At 36.0% G+C, this 18104-nt stretch overlaps 1 protein-coding gene across 2 annotated transcripts; it reads left to right on the top strand.

Moving 5' to 3' along the window:
- Positions 1-439: 439 nt before the first annotated feature.
- LOC101221764 (IST1 homolog) lies at positions 440-17358 on the top strand. Of its 2 annotated transcripts, XM_004140287.3 has the most exons (6): positions 440-764; positions 1232-1364; positions 4949-5052; positions 13465-13636; positions 13735-13875; positions 16593-17358. In XM_004140287.3, the coding sequence occupies exons 1-6, from the start codon at positions 715-717 to the stop codon at positions 16962-16964; spliced, it is 972 nt and encodes a 323-aa protein (XP_004140335.1). In that variant the 5' UTR covers positions 440-714; the 3' UTR covers positions 16965-17358. The 2 variants fall into 2 exon arrangements, with proteins under 2 accessions (XP_004140335.1, XP_031741437.1); XM_031885577.1 differs by lacking the exon at positions 1232-1364.
- Positions 17359-18104: the final 746 nt, after the last annotated feature.

Consider the following 18104-nt stretch of genomic DNA (forward strand, 5'->3'; position numbering starts at 1 on the left):
AAAGCTCAAACATTTATTTGAAAGCATGCTTTAAACATCAATTAGTAAAACATATTTAGAAACACTTAAAAATTCATTTTATCACTCACAAAAGATAGCTAGATCTTTGAATTGTAAACTTGCCCAATCTCTTCTCCTCTTGAAACAATGCCATTTAAACTTAAATTAAGCTCTTAACCTTTTAGATTTGGTACAAGATCACGTACTAAGATTATTTTATCAATATTTGAACGATCATGTAGCACTATTTGAACGATCATGTACCAAGCTTTCACGTGTGTGTGAGCGATTAATCGTGGAATATTTTTGTTACTCTATGTTGTGAACTTTCCTATTTTTTTTTGTTTTCAAAATTGTTCTAAATATTTTTGACATTGTTTCTAATTCTTAAAAAATTTCGATAAATTAGTCCATTGCCAATAGAGAAAACCAACTTGCAAACATTATTTTATGAGCAAAATTTAAAACTCAATTGTTTTTTTAAATTAAAGGAGAAAGATTTTCTGTAATGGATTGGCTGGGAAGGAAACGGAAGAACTTTTTCATAATCGATCGAATCAGCTCTGCAATACCGCCGCTCGGGGAACCGTAGGCTCACATCATTCGAGTACTTCGTCCAAGAGAAATTGTTCCGACCTTAATGTTAAAAGGGCAAAAAGAGAAAAAAAAATACAGTACACACATCTGGTTTTCATCTTCTTCCTCTAATCTTCAATGTCACTCCTCAATCAACTCTTTAACAGAGGTGTCTTTGCCGGAAAATGGTCAGCTTCCGATTCTTCTAGCTCTAAACTCTCTCACTATTTCATTGACTATTGTTCAATTTTGGTTTCGATCCTCAGCATTATTTTGAGTTCATTGGATTTGTTGTTCGTAGGAGATCTTTCTGTTTCGCTTACGCACAAACCGAATTTGACTTATGATCAGCACTAACTTCGCTCAAACTTTGACAAATTTGTATATAGAACTAATTTTCTAGTTTTTATACAATTTCGTCATTTCAATTTTGATTTATGGGCTTTGTTCTTTTCCATCATCAATTAGACTGGACTATTCTGATTTAACAACATTTTATGCCGAAATCTCTAATAAAAACCTGTTTACGTCTTTTGGATAATATTTATGTCCTGGTAAGCTGATAGCATCCTTGTACTTTTACGGGAATGATAATAAAACTAGCATCCTTGCATTTTTCTGGGAATGGTAAGTGTTATATATGGTGTTTTTGTAGCAAAACTTGCTTGAGCTTAGCAATCTCGCGGATCAAGTTGCTGCAGAATAAGAGGGATATGCAATTGAAGCTTATGCGCAAGGAAATTGCACAATTCTTGCAGACAGGGCAGGAACAAATAGCTCGAATTCGGGTACCTTTTAGAACTTTGGTGTCAGTAATGCCTGTTCAAATGCTTGGTTTTACTATCTATGAAAATAAAATGTGTCGTTGTCTTCCCTCAAAATTATTTTGTTTTGGTTTTTGACTTCTTAATGTGGTTTGTGAGCTCCTTTTCTTGTCTATTCAAATTTCCATTGCTTTCATTCAAATAGGGAAGCAAAAAATGTGGCTTCTCTTCTTGCTTTGCTCAAGAGGCACTCCTTATGTGTGGGAGAAGGGATGTGAGGGACTCTCCTCATGTGTGGGCAAAGGGATGTAAGGGACTCCCCTTGTGCAAGTCTTTGTTTCGTAGTTTGGTTGATCCCTCTCCTTTGCGAATGTTGGTCTTTTTGGTGCTTAGGATTAAGATTCCTAGGAAAGTGAGGTTCTTTACCAGGCAAGTTTTACACAGCTAAACCAATGGATCGGCTTGTGAAGACTTTGTCTTCACTTGTTGGAGCATTTACTGTATCCTCTTTTGGAAGGCGGAGATATTCTCTAGCTTTCTCAGTGCAAGTTTTGTTTGGGCCTTCAGCTTCTACATGTTTGTTTCTAGCATGATCAAGGAGTTCCTTCCTTAATCTGCCTTATCGAGAGAAGGGTCACTTTTTTATGGTTTTCTAGATTGTGTGTCACACCCCACCCCGAGCACTTGTTTGCTCGGCCCGAGATGTGGCGTGAAGTCAACCGACATCGCTCCCCTTGTGAACAAAACCAGTTGACCTTGGCTAATGATCTTTTATCATGCTAAACAATTTGAGTAATTTAAGACTTATGCAGCGAAACTACAAGAAACAAACATAAGCAAACTTACATTATTTTTAAAGTAGTCGAGGCTAGATGCCATTTATTACAGATTGTACTTACAGATCAAACAGAAATTAAACAACTGCACTTAATCTTATGCACAACCATGTACATGATAAGGTTTAGACTAAAATTGACCCTTAGTACCTAAACTATCCACAACTTTTGCACAGTAGACTTGGAGACAACGGTCAGGTTCTCGGATCACGGCCTCTACCTGGAAAGTGAGAAGACATTTGGAAAGAGTGAGCTAAAAAGCCCAGTGAATGACAATTTTGTAAAACATGCTTTTCAAAACAATCTAACTTTAAACTTTCTCTTTTGCATAAACAAATCATGAAACATAACATTCAAATCTCTTTCTTAGCAAACACTTTCTATCTTTCACTTGCTATACCATATGATTCACAAGGTGGGCCCTCTGATGGTCCTCATCTTGTTATACGATATCTACGAGGCAGAATCCTGGCATCAGTAGTGCCGATGAGGTGAGTAACCTATAGATCTTCATCTCGAGAGATGACAAACTAGATATCTATTTGTAGAACCCTCGTCTCATTAATTTGCCTAGTGATAGGAAACTAGGTATCTACTAAATACCTTCATCAAATGAACTTTTGTGCACAGGCCATATTCCCCGAAAGGTTGCTATACATATATCGGATGGTAGTCTTAAAACATGATAAAATCATTTTTTAGCTTAAATACTTATCATAAACATACTTACTTTGTAAATCTCATGAGTAAATTCATCAAGAAATACATGCTTGTCAAATACTTTTGAACACATGCTTTGGAAAGACTTTATAAATCAGTAAACTCAAATATTCATACATCAAAGCATGCTTAAAACATTTGATAACAAATCATATTTTTAAATCAACTTTAAATTCATTTCGTCAGTCACAAGCTTATTGCTTGTAAGGTTTGAAATTTTGTTTAATAAATACTTTTAGAAATCAATGTGTCACTCACTAATAGTAGCTTAGACCATCGGTCTATAAATTTTCCCGATCTCCTCTTGACCTGAAATAACAGAAAATAATTCTAATTAATTCCCTTTAATTTTAAAAACACCAAAACTTCTCTTAAAATTCCCCAAAAACAACAAAAACAGCCCAACAACACACTTTTGGCATGACTGGTGCGCAGGGGGTGGGCAGTAGGGCCTTGGCCACACGCTGGTGCCCGATTACTAACCTCTTAAGAGGTTTTCCGCGTGCCTCATGCACATGCCACTCTTCTATTGCGCGCCTCACGCATTTGGCCCAACCTTCTCGCTTGCGCTTAACGCGACTCACTCGGCCATCACACGCGGCTTAACATCTCGCATGGCATGCCTTGCGTTCAACACAGCCCAAAACGCCTCAAAAACCTCCTTGAGTCCAAAATGCACGCCCAACATGCCACGCTAAACTCTTAGGCTCAGCCACTAGCCTTCATTGCCCAACAATTCATTTTTGGCCAGAACCTTACCTCCACTTCAAAGCTTAAAAACTAAAAATCCGGAACTCAAATGAAAATATTTCCTTCTACACAGTTGCTGGAAATTACCGTAACTTTCTTACCTCAAAGTTTCAGCTTCGGATCCCAAAGGATGAGTTCTCCAGCCCTTTGAAAGCACACTTAGTCTAGAATCACCCGAAGACTGACCTTTCCTCCCTCTTCTTTCAACTCAAATTCAGTCTTCCTTCACTCAAAATTAACCAGCAGCCCAAGCTTACAAAATAGACTCAAAATATGATCTTTTGAAAGCAATTTTGCTCAAAACGAACGAGTGGTTTGAGAGGAATGCCAGTCTGAAATAACCTATTTATATTGATGTGTGCATGAATCTTTATTGACACCTCTTACAGTCGAAAATTAACCTATGCATGCACATGACACATGGAATCTACTTCACCGACTCCACCTCTTCACTTGCCAGTTTTCTTCAAAACGCCAAACCAAAACGCCCAAGCCTCTTGACAAGTCCAAAACGCCAAGGCCAAATGCCAACTAACCTCTCTTGGCCTTGTCGCAAACCTCTAAACACATGCCTCTACACCAAAACTTCTCACCAACTAACCCCTAACCAAGCTTTCTTGCCTACACAAAACGCCTAAATAACCTCTCAAACTACTCTTCTCACTTAGCCCTCAACCAAAACGCCAACCTTTAGAGGTTTTTCCTACTCTTCTCGGCCACACACCAAACGCCAAGATAGAGGTTATCTTCTATTCTTTTGCCGCCTAGCAAGCATCCTACACGCCCACACTAACCTCTTTAGAGGTTTTCTTTCTCCTCTTGGCCGCCCAACAAAACCTCTAAATGCCTAATCCATAGCCAACCTCTTTAATTTTTAAACCTCAACAACTTAGCCTTCCCTTTTTACACTTACCATGACACATAAAAATAATACTTCCTTGACTTGAAACTAATCCTTTCATGCTTTTGAGAAGATCCAAGTTCAATAGGGTTCGGGGTTTACAGGGTCCACCCTTATGTGTTTTGTGGGGAGAGCAGAATTGTAGGGTGTTTAAAGAGGTGGAAAGGGACCCTAGGTTTGGTCCCTTGTTGGCTTTCAAGTTTCTATGTTGGCACTGATTTCCAAAACCTTTGCAATCATTTCATAGGCCTTATTTTGCACAACTCAATTATTTTTTTCTTTGTAAAGTGAGTTCCTTTAATCAAGGTTTGGTTTTTAATTTGCCCTTTGTATTCTTGGTTTTTTTCTCAATGAAAGTTGATTAAAAAATACATAACATGTGTTGTTATCTGTTTGGGCAGGTGGAACATGTAATACGGGAACAAAACATATGGGCTGCGTATGAAATTCTAGAGTTGTTTTGTGAGTTTGTTCTTGCACGTGTCCCAATCATCGAAAGCCAGAGGTAATCTATAGCTACCATATTTGTTCTCGCTTGTGTTCCGAACAGGTGGAGTTTCTATTGACATTCAAATCAAATACACAACACCGACACCACAATTCACATTCAAACCTATGTCAATTATAAGATTTGGTTCCTCTATAGCTACCTGCTGGGATTACTGAATTTTAGCCAACCAAACTAGCCAACAAGCTATATATCTTTTCAGTGTTGGTTCCACTGAACTGGAAATTCAAGATTTTTAGGATTGTACTTTTCAACCCATGGTGCAATACATGTCTGATGGATTATTTATGTTTTGAAATTATGATTGGCTCATATGCATCTCAATTTTCTGTTTTTCTATCCCATTAGAAGTTATGTAACCATGAAACTAACTTTGAAATCATATGTGCTTACGGCCATTTTGAGTTACGTTTAGTGTACAGCACAGCAATTAGAATAACCTTAAGGCCGATAATTTGATATACCTTCGACCAAAACTTTGAAAGAAATGCAAAAGGATCCTATGTTATCGGGGAAAATTTGATGTAGGGTATTATGGTCAAATCTTTAATCTACTAGGATTAGGATTAGTTTCTTTGGTTTATTAAGATTAGGATTTGTTTCTTTTATTAATTAGGATTAGGATTAGTTTCTTTGGTTTATTAGGATTAGGATTAGTTTTTTTATTAATTAGGATTAGGATAGTTTGCTTTTTAATTATAAATAGAGCACTTCTTTTTCTTGTATTCACAACTTTTAAACATTAACAAATTTTTCTCATTTGGTATACATTAATTCTGGTATAGAGTAGCCGTTTGGGCCAACATTGACTGCTATTGGTGGAAAACTGAGAAACTCTTTGTGACGTTGATCACAAGAGGGAGCTTTGTGAGTTGTGCTCGTTGTCGAACAACACACATCTAAAAAGGGGAACCCTTAAAATTCCAAAAAAGAAAAAAAATAAGATTTTGCAAGAATGAAATTTTATAGAAGTACTACAGTTTTGGACAGGAATTATTATTTTTGTTTAAAGAAATTCACTGTGAGGAAGAAAACAATGAACAAAAATCAGGGAGTCCACACAAAATTTCTAAGAAGAAAATACCCACGGGAAACTAATTTGAAGAAACATGAAAACCTAGTTATAGTCTACTACGAAACAATGAGGGAGCTGACATGTCTCAAATAAAAAAAATTGGGTGTTTCGTCATCAAGACAGAGGTGACAAACCAAAAGATTCAACCAAGAAGATGAAAGACACATCGTTGTGGAAAAGAAAGAATAAAGTCGTGTGGTTAATGAAGAAGATCCTTAAAAGATGTTGGCAACCCATTTGCAGTCGTACTTGATAAAGAAGAAGACGGCACATCTTTTTGGCAACCCTTGGTCTTGCAAAATTCTTACCCTTTTTCATCCCCTATCCGAAAGACCCATGATTCATGTATTCTGTTTCTGCCTAAACACAAATCCAAATCCAGTTCAAATTTGGATCTCATTTCCTTTTATTGAAGTCTATTGACTGACCCGTACACAAGTTTAATGAAGTACAAAAAACCCGTCCCCAATTGGATTTTCTTCACGCTCACAAAAGGAGTTTTTCCTCATTTTCTGAAAGTTCTGCACATCTTTTTATAATAGCTGATTTTTGAACAAATTAGTTCGTGGGTTCATTGGCTTGATAATGAAGATTGGATATTTTTTATGTTGAATATTCACTGTTTGAGTGGCTTACTTTTTTATTTTTACCTTCATTTTCGTTTTAAAACTCAAGGACTGAGTTTTTTTTGGAAGGGATAGAATGATGCCGTAGGAATAGAGTATTATGGTCAAATGCTTAATCTATTAGGATTAAAATTAATTTCTTTTATTTATTAGGATTAGGATTAGTTTCTTTTATTAATAAAGATTAAGATGCGTTTCTTTATTAATTAAGGATTAGTTTCTTTGATTTATTAGGATTAGGATAAGGATTAGGATTAGTTATCTTCTTGTATTCCCAACTTTTAAACATTGATCAAATTCTCTTATTTGTTATATATTAAAATCAATCCGGATATCGTTTTAATCCAGGAAACTGAAGGAGAGTTTTGATAGAGCCTTCATAAAAAGCATTTGGAGCTCAAAAGATATTGCTTGAGCCTTCGTGGAACCGATAGGGAGATCCAGAGGCATTATTACTTTATGGGACGAAGGAAAGATCTCCTTGCTTGACATCATTAAAGGGGAGTTCTCATTGACGATTAAATGTTAGATAATATGCAAAAAACAGTGCTGGATAACTAATGTTTATGGTCCCACCGATTATAGAGAAAGAAGGAAACTTTGGTATGAGTTAACGTCTATTGTTGGTTTGTGTTTTGAACCTTGGAGTATTCGAGAAGAAGTGAAAGATTCCCCATGGGTACAGCTACAAGAGACATGAGAAACTTCAATACTTTCCTTAGGAACATTAATTTACTGGAAATCCTTATTTCAAATGGCCGTTTCACGTGGTCTAAGGAAGGAGAAGTACCTCTCAAATCTCTTATCGATAGATTTCTGGTCTCTAGCAATTGGGAGGAAGCATTTGAAAATTTAAGAGTAGCAAGGCAAGTGTGTGTCATCTCTGATCATTTCCCTATTTTACTGGAAGTCGGTGCATTTGAATCGGAACCAAGCCCTTTTCGGTTCTTTAGCAGTGGGATGAAAGACAAGGATTGTTGTAGACAGATTGAAAGAGTTTTTGCAGAAGATAAGCAACTAGGGTGGGCCGGTTTTGTAACTTTTTCCAAGTTTAGAAAGATAAAAATGGCTTTAAAAAAGTGTGGCTGACTTTGAAAAACAGAAGTGTAGGGAAGATTTTCTCCTGAAAGAAATTGAAAGAAGGGATCAATTGGCAGAATCTGAAGAAGACCCCTCCTTTGAAGAAGACTCAAGGGTGGCATTAAAAGGCAGAATTATTAGCAATATATCGAGTAGATGAAAGGAATCTTAAGCAGAAAAGTAAGCTAAATTGGTTGAATTCGAGGATGAAAACACTACTTTTTTTCCACCAGTTCCTGGCAGCAAAGAAGAGGAAAATTTTGATAGTGGAATTAATTAACAATCATGGTAATCTAACTAGCCCTTTCCGCGAAATTGAAGAGCTGGTGTTGGCCTTTTGTTCCTCTCTTTATTTCAAGTGTGATGGACTGATAGAAAACAACACCAGATATGTGTTCTATATTTTCATTAAACAAACAAACTTTAACAAAGTATCCACACTTAAACAGTCTTCAAAACACACTTGAACACAAACTTCAACACAGAAATTAACAAGATAGAACCAGAATTCAAAACAAACAGAAAATTAACAAGTTCAAAATAAAACATCCAAACATAAAAAGTAATTCGCGATAAATGAAATAACTTTCTAAAATTTTAGTAACTGAACAACTTCTGCATTCCTGCTCTCCAGGAACTACAGCCCTTGACTTTCAGAAACTGAATAACTACCCCATCTTTTCCTACTCTGCTCTCTTTTATCCTCCCTCCATATAACTAACTGTGGTCCCCACTAAAGTGGTTTCCAGTTCCGCCACTTCCATCATCCTCTGCACCTGCCATTCCTCTATTCTTCCTCCTGCTATATTGTATCACAATTGGTGGTCTATCATTGACCTTGGTCAATTCCTTGCTACCTTGAATAGATCAGAGTGACTAGCAATCAGAATCTTCAGCTTGTGGCAAAGTTCTCCTTCTCCCTACTTTAAATTAAAAGGGCAATTCAAGATTTGGGGAAAAATAAGGTCCCGGGATCGGACGGTTTTACACCGGAGTTCATTCTAAACTTTTGGGACCAGCTAAAACTGAACTTCTTAAACATGTTTGAAGAGTTTTACAGCAACGGTAAGCTAAATTCATGTATCAAAGAGAACTTCATTTGTTTAATCTCTTCATTTGTTTAATCTAGAAAAAGGAGAATGCAGTGTTGGTTAAGGACTTTAGACCGATAAGTCTAACCACAATTCATAAAGTAACAGCCAAAACACTTGCAGAAAGACTGAAAAGAATTATGCCAAGTATAAAACTAGTTAAAGGAGAAGAAGAATAAGAATAACATCAGGCGTATGTGGAAAACCCCAGTTTAGAGAGAAAAAACCACGATACGAGTCTTTTGACTATTTTTCTTATTAACAAAAGAATACAAGGGTTGAAATCTTTAATAAGCATGAACAAAAAAAGAAATAAACAAGGGCATAAAAATATACACATTTAATACCCTTACTACAATTATTTTTAATATTCCTCCCCAAGTTTGGGTGTAAATGTCAATGAGACCCAACTTACTAATTGTTAAAAACAAGAAAGTAAAGAAACACTGAGTTACATGGAAGCCTGAGTACCGGGAACCACGATTTACTTTTCTTATTTTCTCATAATCACAAATGATACAAGAGGGAAAATAAATAGAATATAGTGTGGGATAAGAAAGGAATGAATATTCGGTCCAATCTTCCTTTGGGCCAGGCCCACTAAATCTAACACTCCCTTTCATGTTGGGATGTAGATATCAATAAGACTCAACTTGCTGACACAAAAGTCAAAGTTTTGTCTGAGAAGCACCTTGGTGAGGACATCAGCAACCTGTTAGCTCGAAGGAATGTACAGAATGCATATGCTCCTGTTGTCCAACATTTCTTTGATGAAGTGTCAATCAATCTCAACATGTTTAGTTCTATCATGTTGAACTGGATTGTTAGTGATGCTAATAGTTGCCTTGTTATCACAAAATAATTTCATTGGTACCTCACAATCTTGATGAAGATCAAGCAAAACTTTATAGAGCCAAATTTCCTCACATATCCCAAAACTCATAGCTCTGTACTTGACCTCAACACTGCTCTTCACCACAATTCTGTGCTTCTTACTCCTTCAAGTTAGAAGATTGTCCCATACAAAGGTACAATAACCGGAGGTAGATTTCTCGTCAACAATAGGCCCAGCCTAGTTAGAATTAGTATAGGCCTTTATAGTTTTCCTATTTGTCTTTCTAAACATCAATCCTTTGCTAGGAGTCGTTTATCAACTTATCCACAAGGCTCTGATATTGTTCTTTATCACCTAAATTTTCTAGTTTACAGTTGAATTCAATTAGAGTGTCAGAAAGATGACATCCCAGCATACCTGTCTCGGTTAGCAAATCAAGGGCATACTTCCTCTAAGATATGTAGATACTTTCTTTTAGATCTGGCTATCTTCATTCCAAGGAAATATTTCAGATTTCCTAAGACTTTGATTTCAAATTTGTCACCCATCGTCTGTTTCAGTTGGATGATTTCAGTATGATCATCCCCAGATAAAACGATGTTATCAACATAAACAATCAATACTGCGATCTTCCCAACCTTGGAGACCTTTGTAAACAAAATATGGTCAAAGTGCCCCTAACTGCACCCTTGGAACTTCAAAGGTAGTGAACCTATCAAATCATGCTTTAGGTGATTGCTTCAGACCTTATAAAGATTTATGAAGTTTACATACTTGATGACCAAACTGGGCTTCAAATTCTGGAGGAGGTCTCATGTAGACTTCCTCCTCTAGGTCCTAGTTTAGGAACATATTCTTTACATCCAGCTGATGTAGAGGTCAATCTTTGTTCATAGTAACAAATAGTAGGACTCTAATTGTATTTAGTTTAGCAACTAGGGAAAAGGCGTATGAATAATCAACACCATAGGTTTTAGTGAAAACCCTTTTGCAACTAATCCCATTTGTGTCTTTTTAGGGTTTCGTCTGCCTTATAAATAGTGAACACCCATTTGCATTCCACAGTTTTATGCCCCTTGGGTAGAGCGCAAACCTCCTTCCCACCCACTGATTTCTCGAGTCTACTCCCGACGACCTCCACCACAAGCTTCAGACTCATGTCCTCCATCAATGTCTCCTTCATCATGCGATCCGGGGCCAAGTGATGATCTTCCCATTGCTCTTCGTAAAGGTAAACGCAAGTGTACTTACCCTGTTTCTTCCTTTGTTTCCTATCACCAATTGTCTCCCCCCACATATGCTTTTATTACGTCCCTTGACGCCACATCTATTCCTAACTCTGTTCATGAAGCTTTGTCTCATCCTGGCTGGCGAAATGCAATGATCGAGGAGATGACTGCTTTAGATGATAATGGTACTTGGGATTTGGTATCTCGTCCTGCAGGAAAGAAGGCCATTGGTTGTAAATGACTGTTTGCTGTTAAGATGAATCCTGATGGAACAGTGGCTCGATTGAAAGTTCGCCTTGTTGCCAAAGGTTATGCTCAAATCTATGGAACTGAGTATTCAGATACATTTTCTCTAGTTGCCAAATTAACTTCCATCCGCTTATTTCTTTCCATGGCTGCTACCCATAAATGGCCTTTGCATCAACTTGACATTAAGAATACTTTTTTGCATGGTGATCTTCAAGAAGAAGTTTATATGGAGCAACCACCTGGATTTGTTGCTTAGGGGGAGAGTGATAAAGTATGTCACCTTCGAAAATCTTTGTATGGTTTGAAACAGAGTCCTCGTGCGTGGTTTTGTAAGTTTAATCAAGCTCTCGTATGCTTTGGTGTGCAGAAGAGTACATCTGATCATTCGGTTATCTATCGTCGATCTGATAGTGGTATAGTTCTACTAGTTGTATATGTTGATGATATTGTTATTATTGGAAATGATGCATTAGGTATTTCGTCTTTCAAAACTTTCCTTCATGGTCAGTTTTATATGAAAGATTTGGGCCAATTGAAATATTTTTCGAGCATTGAAGTGATGAGAAGCAAGAAAGGTATTTATTTGTTTCAACGAAAATATGCACTTGATTTGTTGTCTGAGACAAGAAAATTAGGAGCCAAACCAAGTGGCACTCCTATGATGCCAAATCAACAATTTGTTAAAGAAGGAGAATTATGTAAAGATCCTGAGAGATATAGGAGATTAGTTGGGAAGTTGAACTACTTAACAGTGACTTGACCAGACATTGCTTATTTTGTAAGTGTTGTAAGTTTGTTCATGTCTTCCCCTACAGTGGATCATTGGGTTGAGTAGAGCAGATTTTATGTTATCTGAAAGCTGCTTCTGGACGTGGGATCTGATACAAAGATCATGGACATGCAAGAGTTGAATGTTTTTCTGATGCTGATTGGGTGGGATCTCGTGAGGATCGGAGATCAACTTCTGGATATTGTGTCTTTGTAGGTGGAAACTTAGTATCAGGGAAGAGTAAGAAACAAAATGTTGTTTCTCGTTCGGGTGTTGAGTCTGAATATAGAGCTATGACACAATCTGTGTGCGAAATAGTATGGATTCACCAACTATTATTTGAGATAGGCTTCAGTATTACAGTGCCAGCTAAATTATGGTGTGATAATCGGTTTACACAATTTGTGGAGTGTTTGAATCTTGGGGAAAAGAACCAGTTTTTGTTTCAAGATATTGATCTTAAGGCAATACTCTAACCCAATCCTTAAGGTTGAAATCATATTAATTTGGGGGAATTAGGGGTTCTCATTTCGAAAGGTTTCTTAATTTCAATTGTTGGGGTTTTCATATCATTTGGTATCAGAGCCTAGGTATTCTAGATTAGATATATCCTGTGAGTATCCTAATTTTTTCTTTTTTGCAAAGATAGTGTAATTAAATGCAGAGGTGGGAAAATTTGAACCCGGGACCTCTTATGCACTGGTACATATAAGTACCAATTGAGCTAAGCTCATGTAGGCTAAAATATGAGTATTCTAATTTTTTATCTTTAGATTGGTTTTTTTCTTTCTTTTATTTGAGTTATGGTTTTGAAAAACAAAAATGATTGATTTCGACCTGAGGTTGAAGGAGAATTAAGGAGAAATAGTTTGGACTGCAGATGATAGTCTTCAGATTTGTTTGTTCATTTCATTTGCTACCGGAAAAGCGGGGATAAATTGTTCTGTGGTTGGAGAATTAGAAATCAAAAAAGGAAAAGAAAAGGATTGGGGACCTGTCGCTCGAAAATTGTGGGCTATTCAAATTGAAAAAAAAGCATGTCGTTTGTGCAAGGTGTGGAGTTGGAGCAAGTGGAAAAAAAGTTGAAAATATTGAGGGGCTGTTGGATGTACAGCGAAGGAGAAAAAAAAAAAGTAGCTCAAGCAAGCACGTCAAGCAAAGGATTAAACCTCAAAGGATTAACCAATATTAATTTGAATTTTCCAAATCATTCTATTTCTATTACATCATGAGGGTTTTTTTAAAAATAAATAAATAATTTTTTATTTATATATATTTTTTCTCTCTTTTAATTACCCTTTACATTCACTTTTTTCAACTAAAGCTCTTTTCTTAACAAAAAACGAAAGAAAAAAAAATTCAGAACATTTTGGAAGCGGTTTATATAAATATATAGATTTTCTTACCTTGTGCTTTATGTCTGTCCGTAGCTAAATATTATATTTACCATCACAGAGAATGTCCAGTTGAACTGCGAGAGGCTATTGCAAGCATAATATTTGCTGCTCCTAGATGTTCTGACCTTCCAGATTTGCTTCAGCTGAAGAATTTGTTTGCAGTGAAATATGGGAAAGAATTTGTCTCAGCTATTTCAGAGCTTCGTCCTGATTCTGGTGTTAATCGATCTGTTAAGTTTATCTCAAGTTTATTCATGAATAGTACTATTTTGTTTTCTGAGAATAAAAAGGATATTATTCGTTCACATTCACTTTGTTTTCATTTCAGATTATTGAAAAGCTTTCAGTCAGTGCTCCTCCTGGGGAACTAAAGCTCAAGGTTATGAAGGAGATTGCTAAAGAACACGGACTCAACTGGGATTCTTCAAGCACGGCATCTGAATTTAGTAAAACCCACGAAGATCTGCTGGTATGAATGCATACTTGTATTTTACATGTTCCTGAAATTTTGTGTTGATTGAACATTAGTGCAAACTTAGTCTTTGGTTCACAACAGTTTTACTTTCATGAGCGTTAACATAGGACCTTATCGATCACGTTAAGCACAACCCTATAGTTGGTATTCGATTCATAACACTGTAGTGAAGTGATTAAGGGTTTATGTTCTTGTTACATCCTTGCCCTTTTATCGCGGCTTGATTTGCTAACTGTTGTTCCCAAAAGCCTAAAACGAACTGAAACAGAACTGAATTGGGAAATGCTTGCCTCTGAATTAAAATGGTTATGAGATTCTAGGATTTGTAGAGGTCCGGAGCTCTTCCTTCTCCAGGGAACACACTATTTTCTGACCAAAATTCTTTTTCCCACCCACCTCTTTTCTTATCAATAACTGCTGAACCCTAACAAATTGCCAACATCACTCAGAAACAGTATTTAGTAAGACTAACAGGCTAGCCTGATTCATTTACATAAATACGTCACAACTTCAGATGAAGATATTTGTTTCTTCTGCTTAAACTCATATCTATTTTACATTAAAACTTCATATTTTTATGGAATTGAAATGAAATCATTTGTGCACTTACAGTTGACTCATTTGTCAGGTTTGACTATAAACATTAAAACTTCTGTTATTGGATCATTTATTGATTGGTTTGTCAATAGTTCATTTATTTTGTTTTGTTAGACGTGATGTCCAAATCTCATTTGATTAAATGTTTAAATGGATAAAATTGAACATTGAATATTAAAACTTACATGTTGAGCAAAGTAGAAGGGTAAAGGATCACTTCTTTTGACAAAATGGAACTGTGGATATAATCCCTTTGTAGGCTGTTTGGGGGAAGGAAAGAAATATGGGGGAAATGATTATGATAATTATGAAAAAGTAAGGATTATGATAATCCTTGTTTGGGGGAAGGATTACGTGGAAAGAATTATGAGGATTATTTTTATTTTTTATTTTAAATCGTATTCTAAATGTAATACACAAATATTTGTACTTTAATTCACTGAAATTGTTAAATTTTTTTGGAAAACATGTTCTATTGGTTTTTGTAAATACGATATCAATTTTGTTGGTTTTTTTACGCAAGTGTTTCATGTTAATAATTTAGTGAATGCATTATGTGCAAATAAATTATATCTCTTTTTTTTAGTTGATATTATAAATGCATTATTGGAAAATTGTAAAGATTATCAAATATATCAAAGGGATCCAAATATTTATAAATATTGCAAAGTTTTCAAAAGATAGCACTAGTACTAGTAGGTCTGCCAGTGCTTATGGATATCTTCAATTTACCATTCTAAAATTTTACTATATTTATAAATATTTAAGGTAGTTTTGCAATTTTATTTGAAATAAATACCCAATTTAGAAATCAAAGTTTGTAATTTTTTTATTTACATAAAATGGATAAATCTTGCTTTTACATAAACCCCGTCTTCTTCAACCTCTTCCTATCTTGGATTTCCACTTTTCAAGCTTCGACATCAGAGAAATGAAGGTGTTCCATAGCTCTATTGAGTTCTTTCATGGTCTTCACTTTAAAACTCTCTAACATTTGATTCCTCTTTTTTGTTCTTCACAAGTGGCCTCCGTTGATTCACTGTTATCTCCCATGGCCTTCCTTCCAAAATCCTCCAACTCCCTCACTCCTCATTTGAACCATCTACAAACTCAGCGTTTCAATTTCACTCGGAGTCCCAAAACGCCATTTTTTTTCTTCATCGAAAAAGGTTTGCTTTCTGTTTGGTAGTTTCAAATTCTTCGGATTCACTGTCGCAGTCCTCCGGTGGCGATAAAGCTGCCCGAGATGATTTTGTAACCAGGGTATTGAAGGAAAATCCCAGCCAATTGGAACCCAAGTATTTAATTGGCGATAAATTGTATGCTTCAAAACAGAGAGAGTATTCTAGTTGAGAATCAGAGGTGGGTGTGTTTGATTTTGTGGTCTAGTGGTTGAATTTGAGAAAGAAATCGAACGAGGAGGGAATTGAGGGTCATAATGAGGGTGCAAATAAGAGTGCGGGTGTATATTCGAAAGACATTTTGAGAGAGATTCAGAGGGGAAGTGGGTGAAATATTTTGTCAGTGGAGAAAAAACCAGTGAAGGCAGATTGAGAGGGGAAGTGGGAGAGTGAGGAAGGGTTATGGGGGATTTGAAGGGAGATTGAGAGGAAGAAAGAGAGGGATCGCGAAGGATTGACAAGGAATGAGGGATTAAATCCCATTCCTTTCATTCCCCCAAACGAGGAAAGGACTTCCTTTCCTTTCCTTTCCCCAAACAGGCCCTTAAGTTTGAGCTCGTTAATTTTTTCCAGAGAACTTCTAGTTGATTAGCCAGCCAATTAAAAGAGATTAATAGGAACGTTGAAGGATGGTTACTCTCCCTTTTTGAGCTTGTAAATTTATGTCTGAGAGATGATGAAAGTGCTAGGAAGTGTATCCGGGTGCACTGGTTGATTTCCAGTTTATCCTTATTTGGTACCACTTGTACATTGAGCATTAGTGTCATTTCATTATCTTAATAAACAGGCTTATTTCTTGATAAAAAAAACAAACATTTATGGGCTTATCTCTCTCATGGAGTTGTTATGCAATCGTTGTAAGCACCGGAGTTAGCTTGTTATATTCAACTTGTTCCATTTCTTATTGTCCATTTTGTGGCTTTCTTTATGCAGGGCGGACCCAAGGGAGTACAAGGATCAGCAGTCTCCCAAACTCCTCAACACAGCTTGAATCCTTCCATTTCTCATGTGTCGGCACATCTTGCTGCATCTCCCATGGGAAAGAAAGAACCCGAACACCACCATGCAGTTGGCCCAATTAGCTATAATACAAATGAAATCAAACCAGAACCTAAAAGTTTTGATGTCAAACCAGAAGTTGCTGCTAAATTAGATACAAGACCTCCATCTGACGTATTAGAAAAAGCCAAAGCTGCGATTGCTTCAGCTGAGCGTGCCACTGCAGCAGCCCGAGTAGCTGCGGAGCTAGCAAATGTCAACCTTGGAACAATGAAGTTTGAAGGAGGACAAACTTCGGAGTGCTGAAGACAAAAAGAAAGGTAATCTATACTTTTGTTTGATACCAGACACGTGCATAAAGTCTGTTTGATGTTAGTCGAGTCTCAAAATCTTGAAGAGTGATGTGTCAGTCCACAAGTGGATCCAAATCTATGTAATTAATACAGTTTCAAGCAAACTTTATTTTCAAGTATTTGTTGTAAAATGCTCAAGTTCTTATGGTGCAGCAGTTTGATATGAATATCAGATTAGAAGAAAAGTAAGTTTGCTCTAGCAATGTTCTTCCTTCACATACGAGGATCCATGCTTCCTTTGCTTCTGTTTGGCAAATGTTCGCGTTTTTCATTTATAAACCTTTTCACAAAAAGGTACAATACTTTTAGTATATGAAATTTGAGATGAATACTTATTTGGTGTTTGAGATTTTCAAATTGTGACTACTGTTTCAAAGTTTCAAATTTTGTTTTAAATTACCTGTTAAGGGTATTTGATCAGAGTTGACTAGTGGGAAATGACGAAGCATTATAGAGCTGAGTTTTTAAATGATGTATTTTTTTTATCAATATTAACTATATTTTGTTTTTGACTCTTCCTCCCCTTCCAAAAGATTCAATTTCTTTGGTAAGTGATGGCCATCTATTTTGGAATATGTTTCTAACCGAACAATTATGGATACCACTCATATATATATTATCATTGTTTGGTGACATTTTTGGCCAATTGCAAATATAGTTCATTGCGGAAAATGGTAAACATAGTAAATTGTATTGGATTGAGCAGTTACAATTTAGATAAAGCTCTCAGAATAACAAAATAGTGGAAAACAAATTAGAAAATAGCAAATTCTAAACTTATTTTGATTTACAGTAAAACTGGATTATGTAGATATTTTTTTGACTTTTTTTTAGTCGATTTTACCCATTTATAGAGGAAAATTCTTTTCTTGTAGATACATCGTGCAGGTGAAAATAATGAAATATAAACCAGAATCACGGATACAATGTATTTACAAATCATTTGGTTTTATAAAAATATTAAATAAATATTTATTTTTGGGATGAATCTGATTGAATCAACATAGGCATGCAATTTATACCCGATATTCGAATTTGTAGGTTTCAAATCAAGAAATTAATAATTTATTTATATAATTCATATATATATATA

The sequence above is a fragment of the Cucumis sativus genome, chromosome 5, assembly GCF_000004075.3.
Source record: "Cucumis sativus cultivar 9930 chromosome 5, Cucumber_9930_V3, whole genome shotgun sequence".
Lineage (NCBI taxonomy): Eukaryota > Viridiplantae > Streptophyta > Magnoliopsida > Cucurbitales > Cucurbitaceae > Cucumis > Cucumis sativus.

Excerpts from the sequence above, each read along its gene's own strand:
- LOC101221764 (XM_004140287.3), top strand. The coding sequence starts at position 715 with ATGTCACTCCTCAATCAACTCTTTAACAGAGGTGTCTTTGCCGGAAAA. Across the intron at positions 5,053-13,464 it reads CCAATCATCGAAAGCCAGAG|AGAATGTCCAGTTGAACTGC; the intron begins GTAATCTATAGC and ends TTACCATCACAG. Across the intron at positions 13,637-13,734 it reads ATTCTGGTGTTAATCGATCT|ATTATTGAAAAGCTTTCAGT; the intron begins GTTAAGTTTATC and ends TTTTCATTTCAG.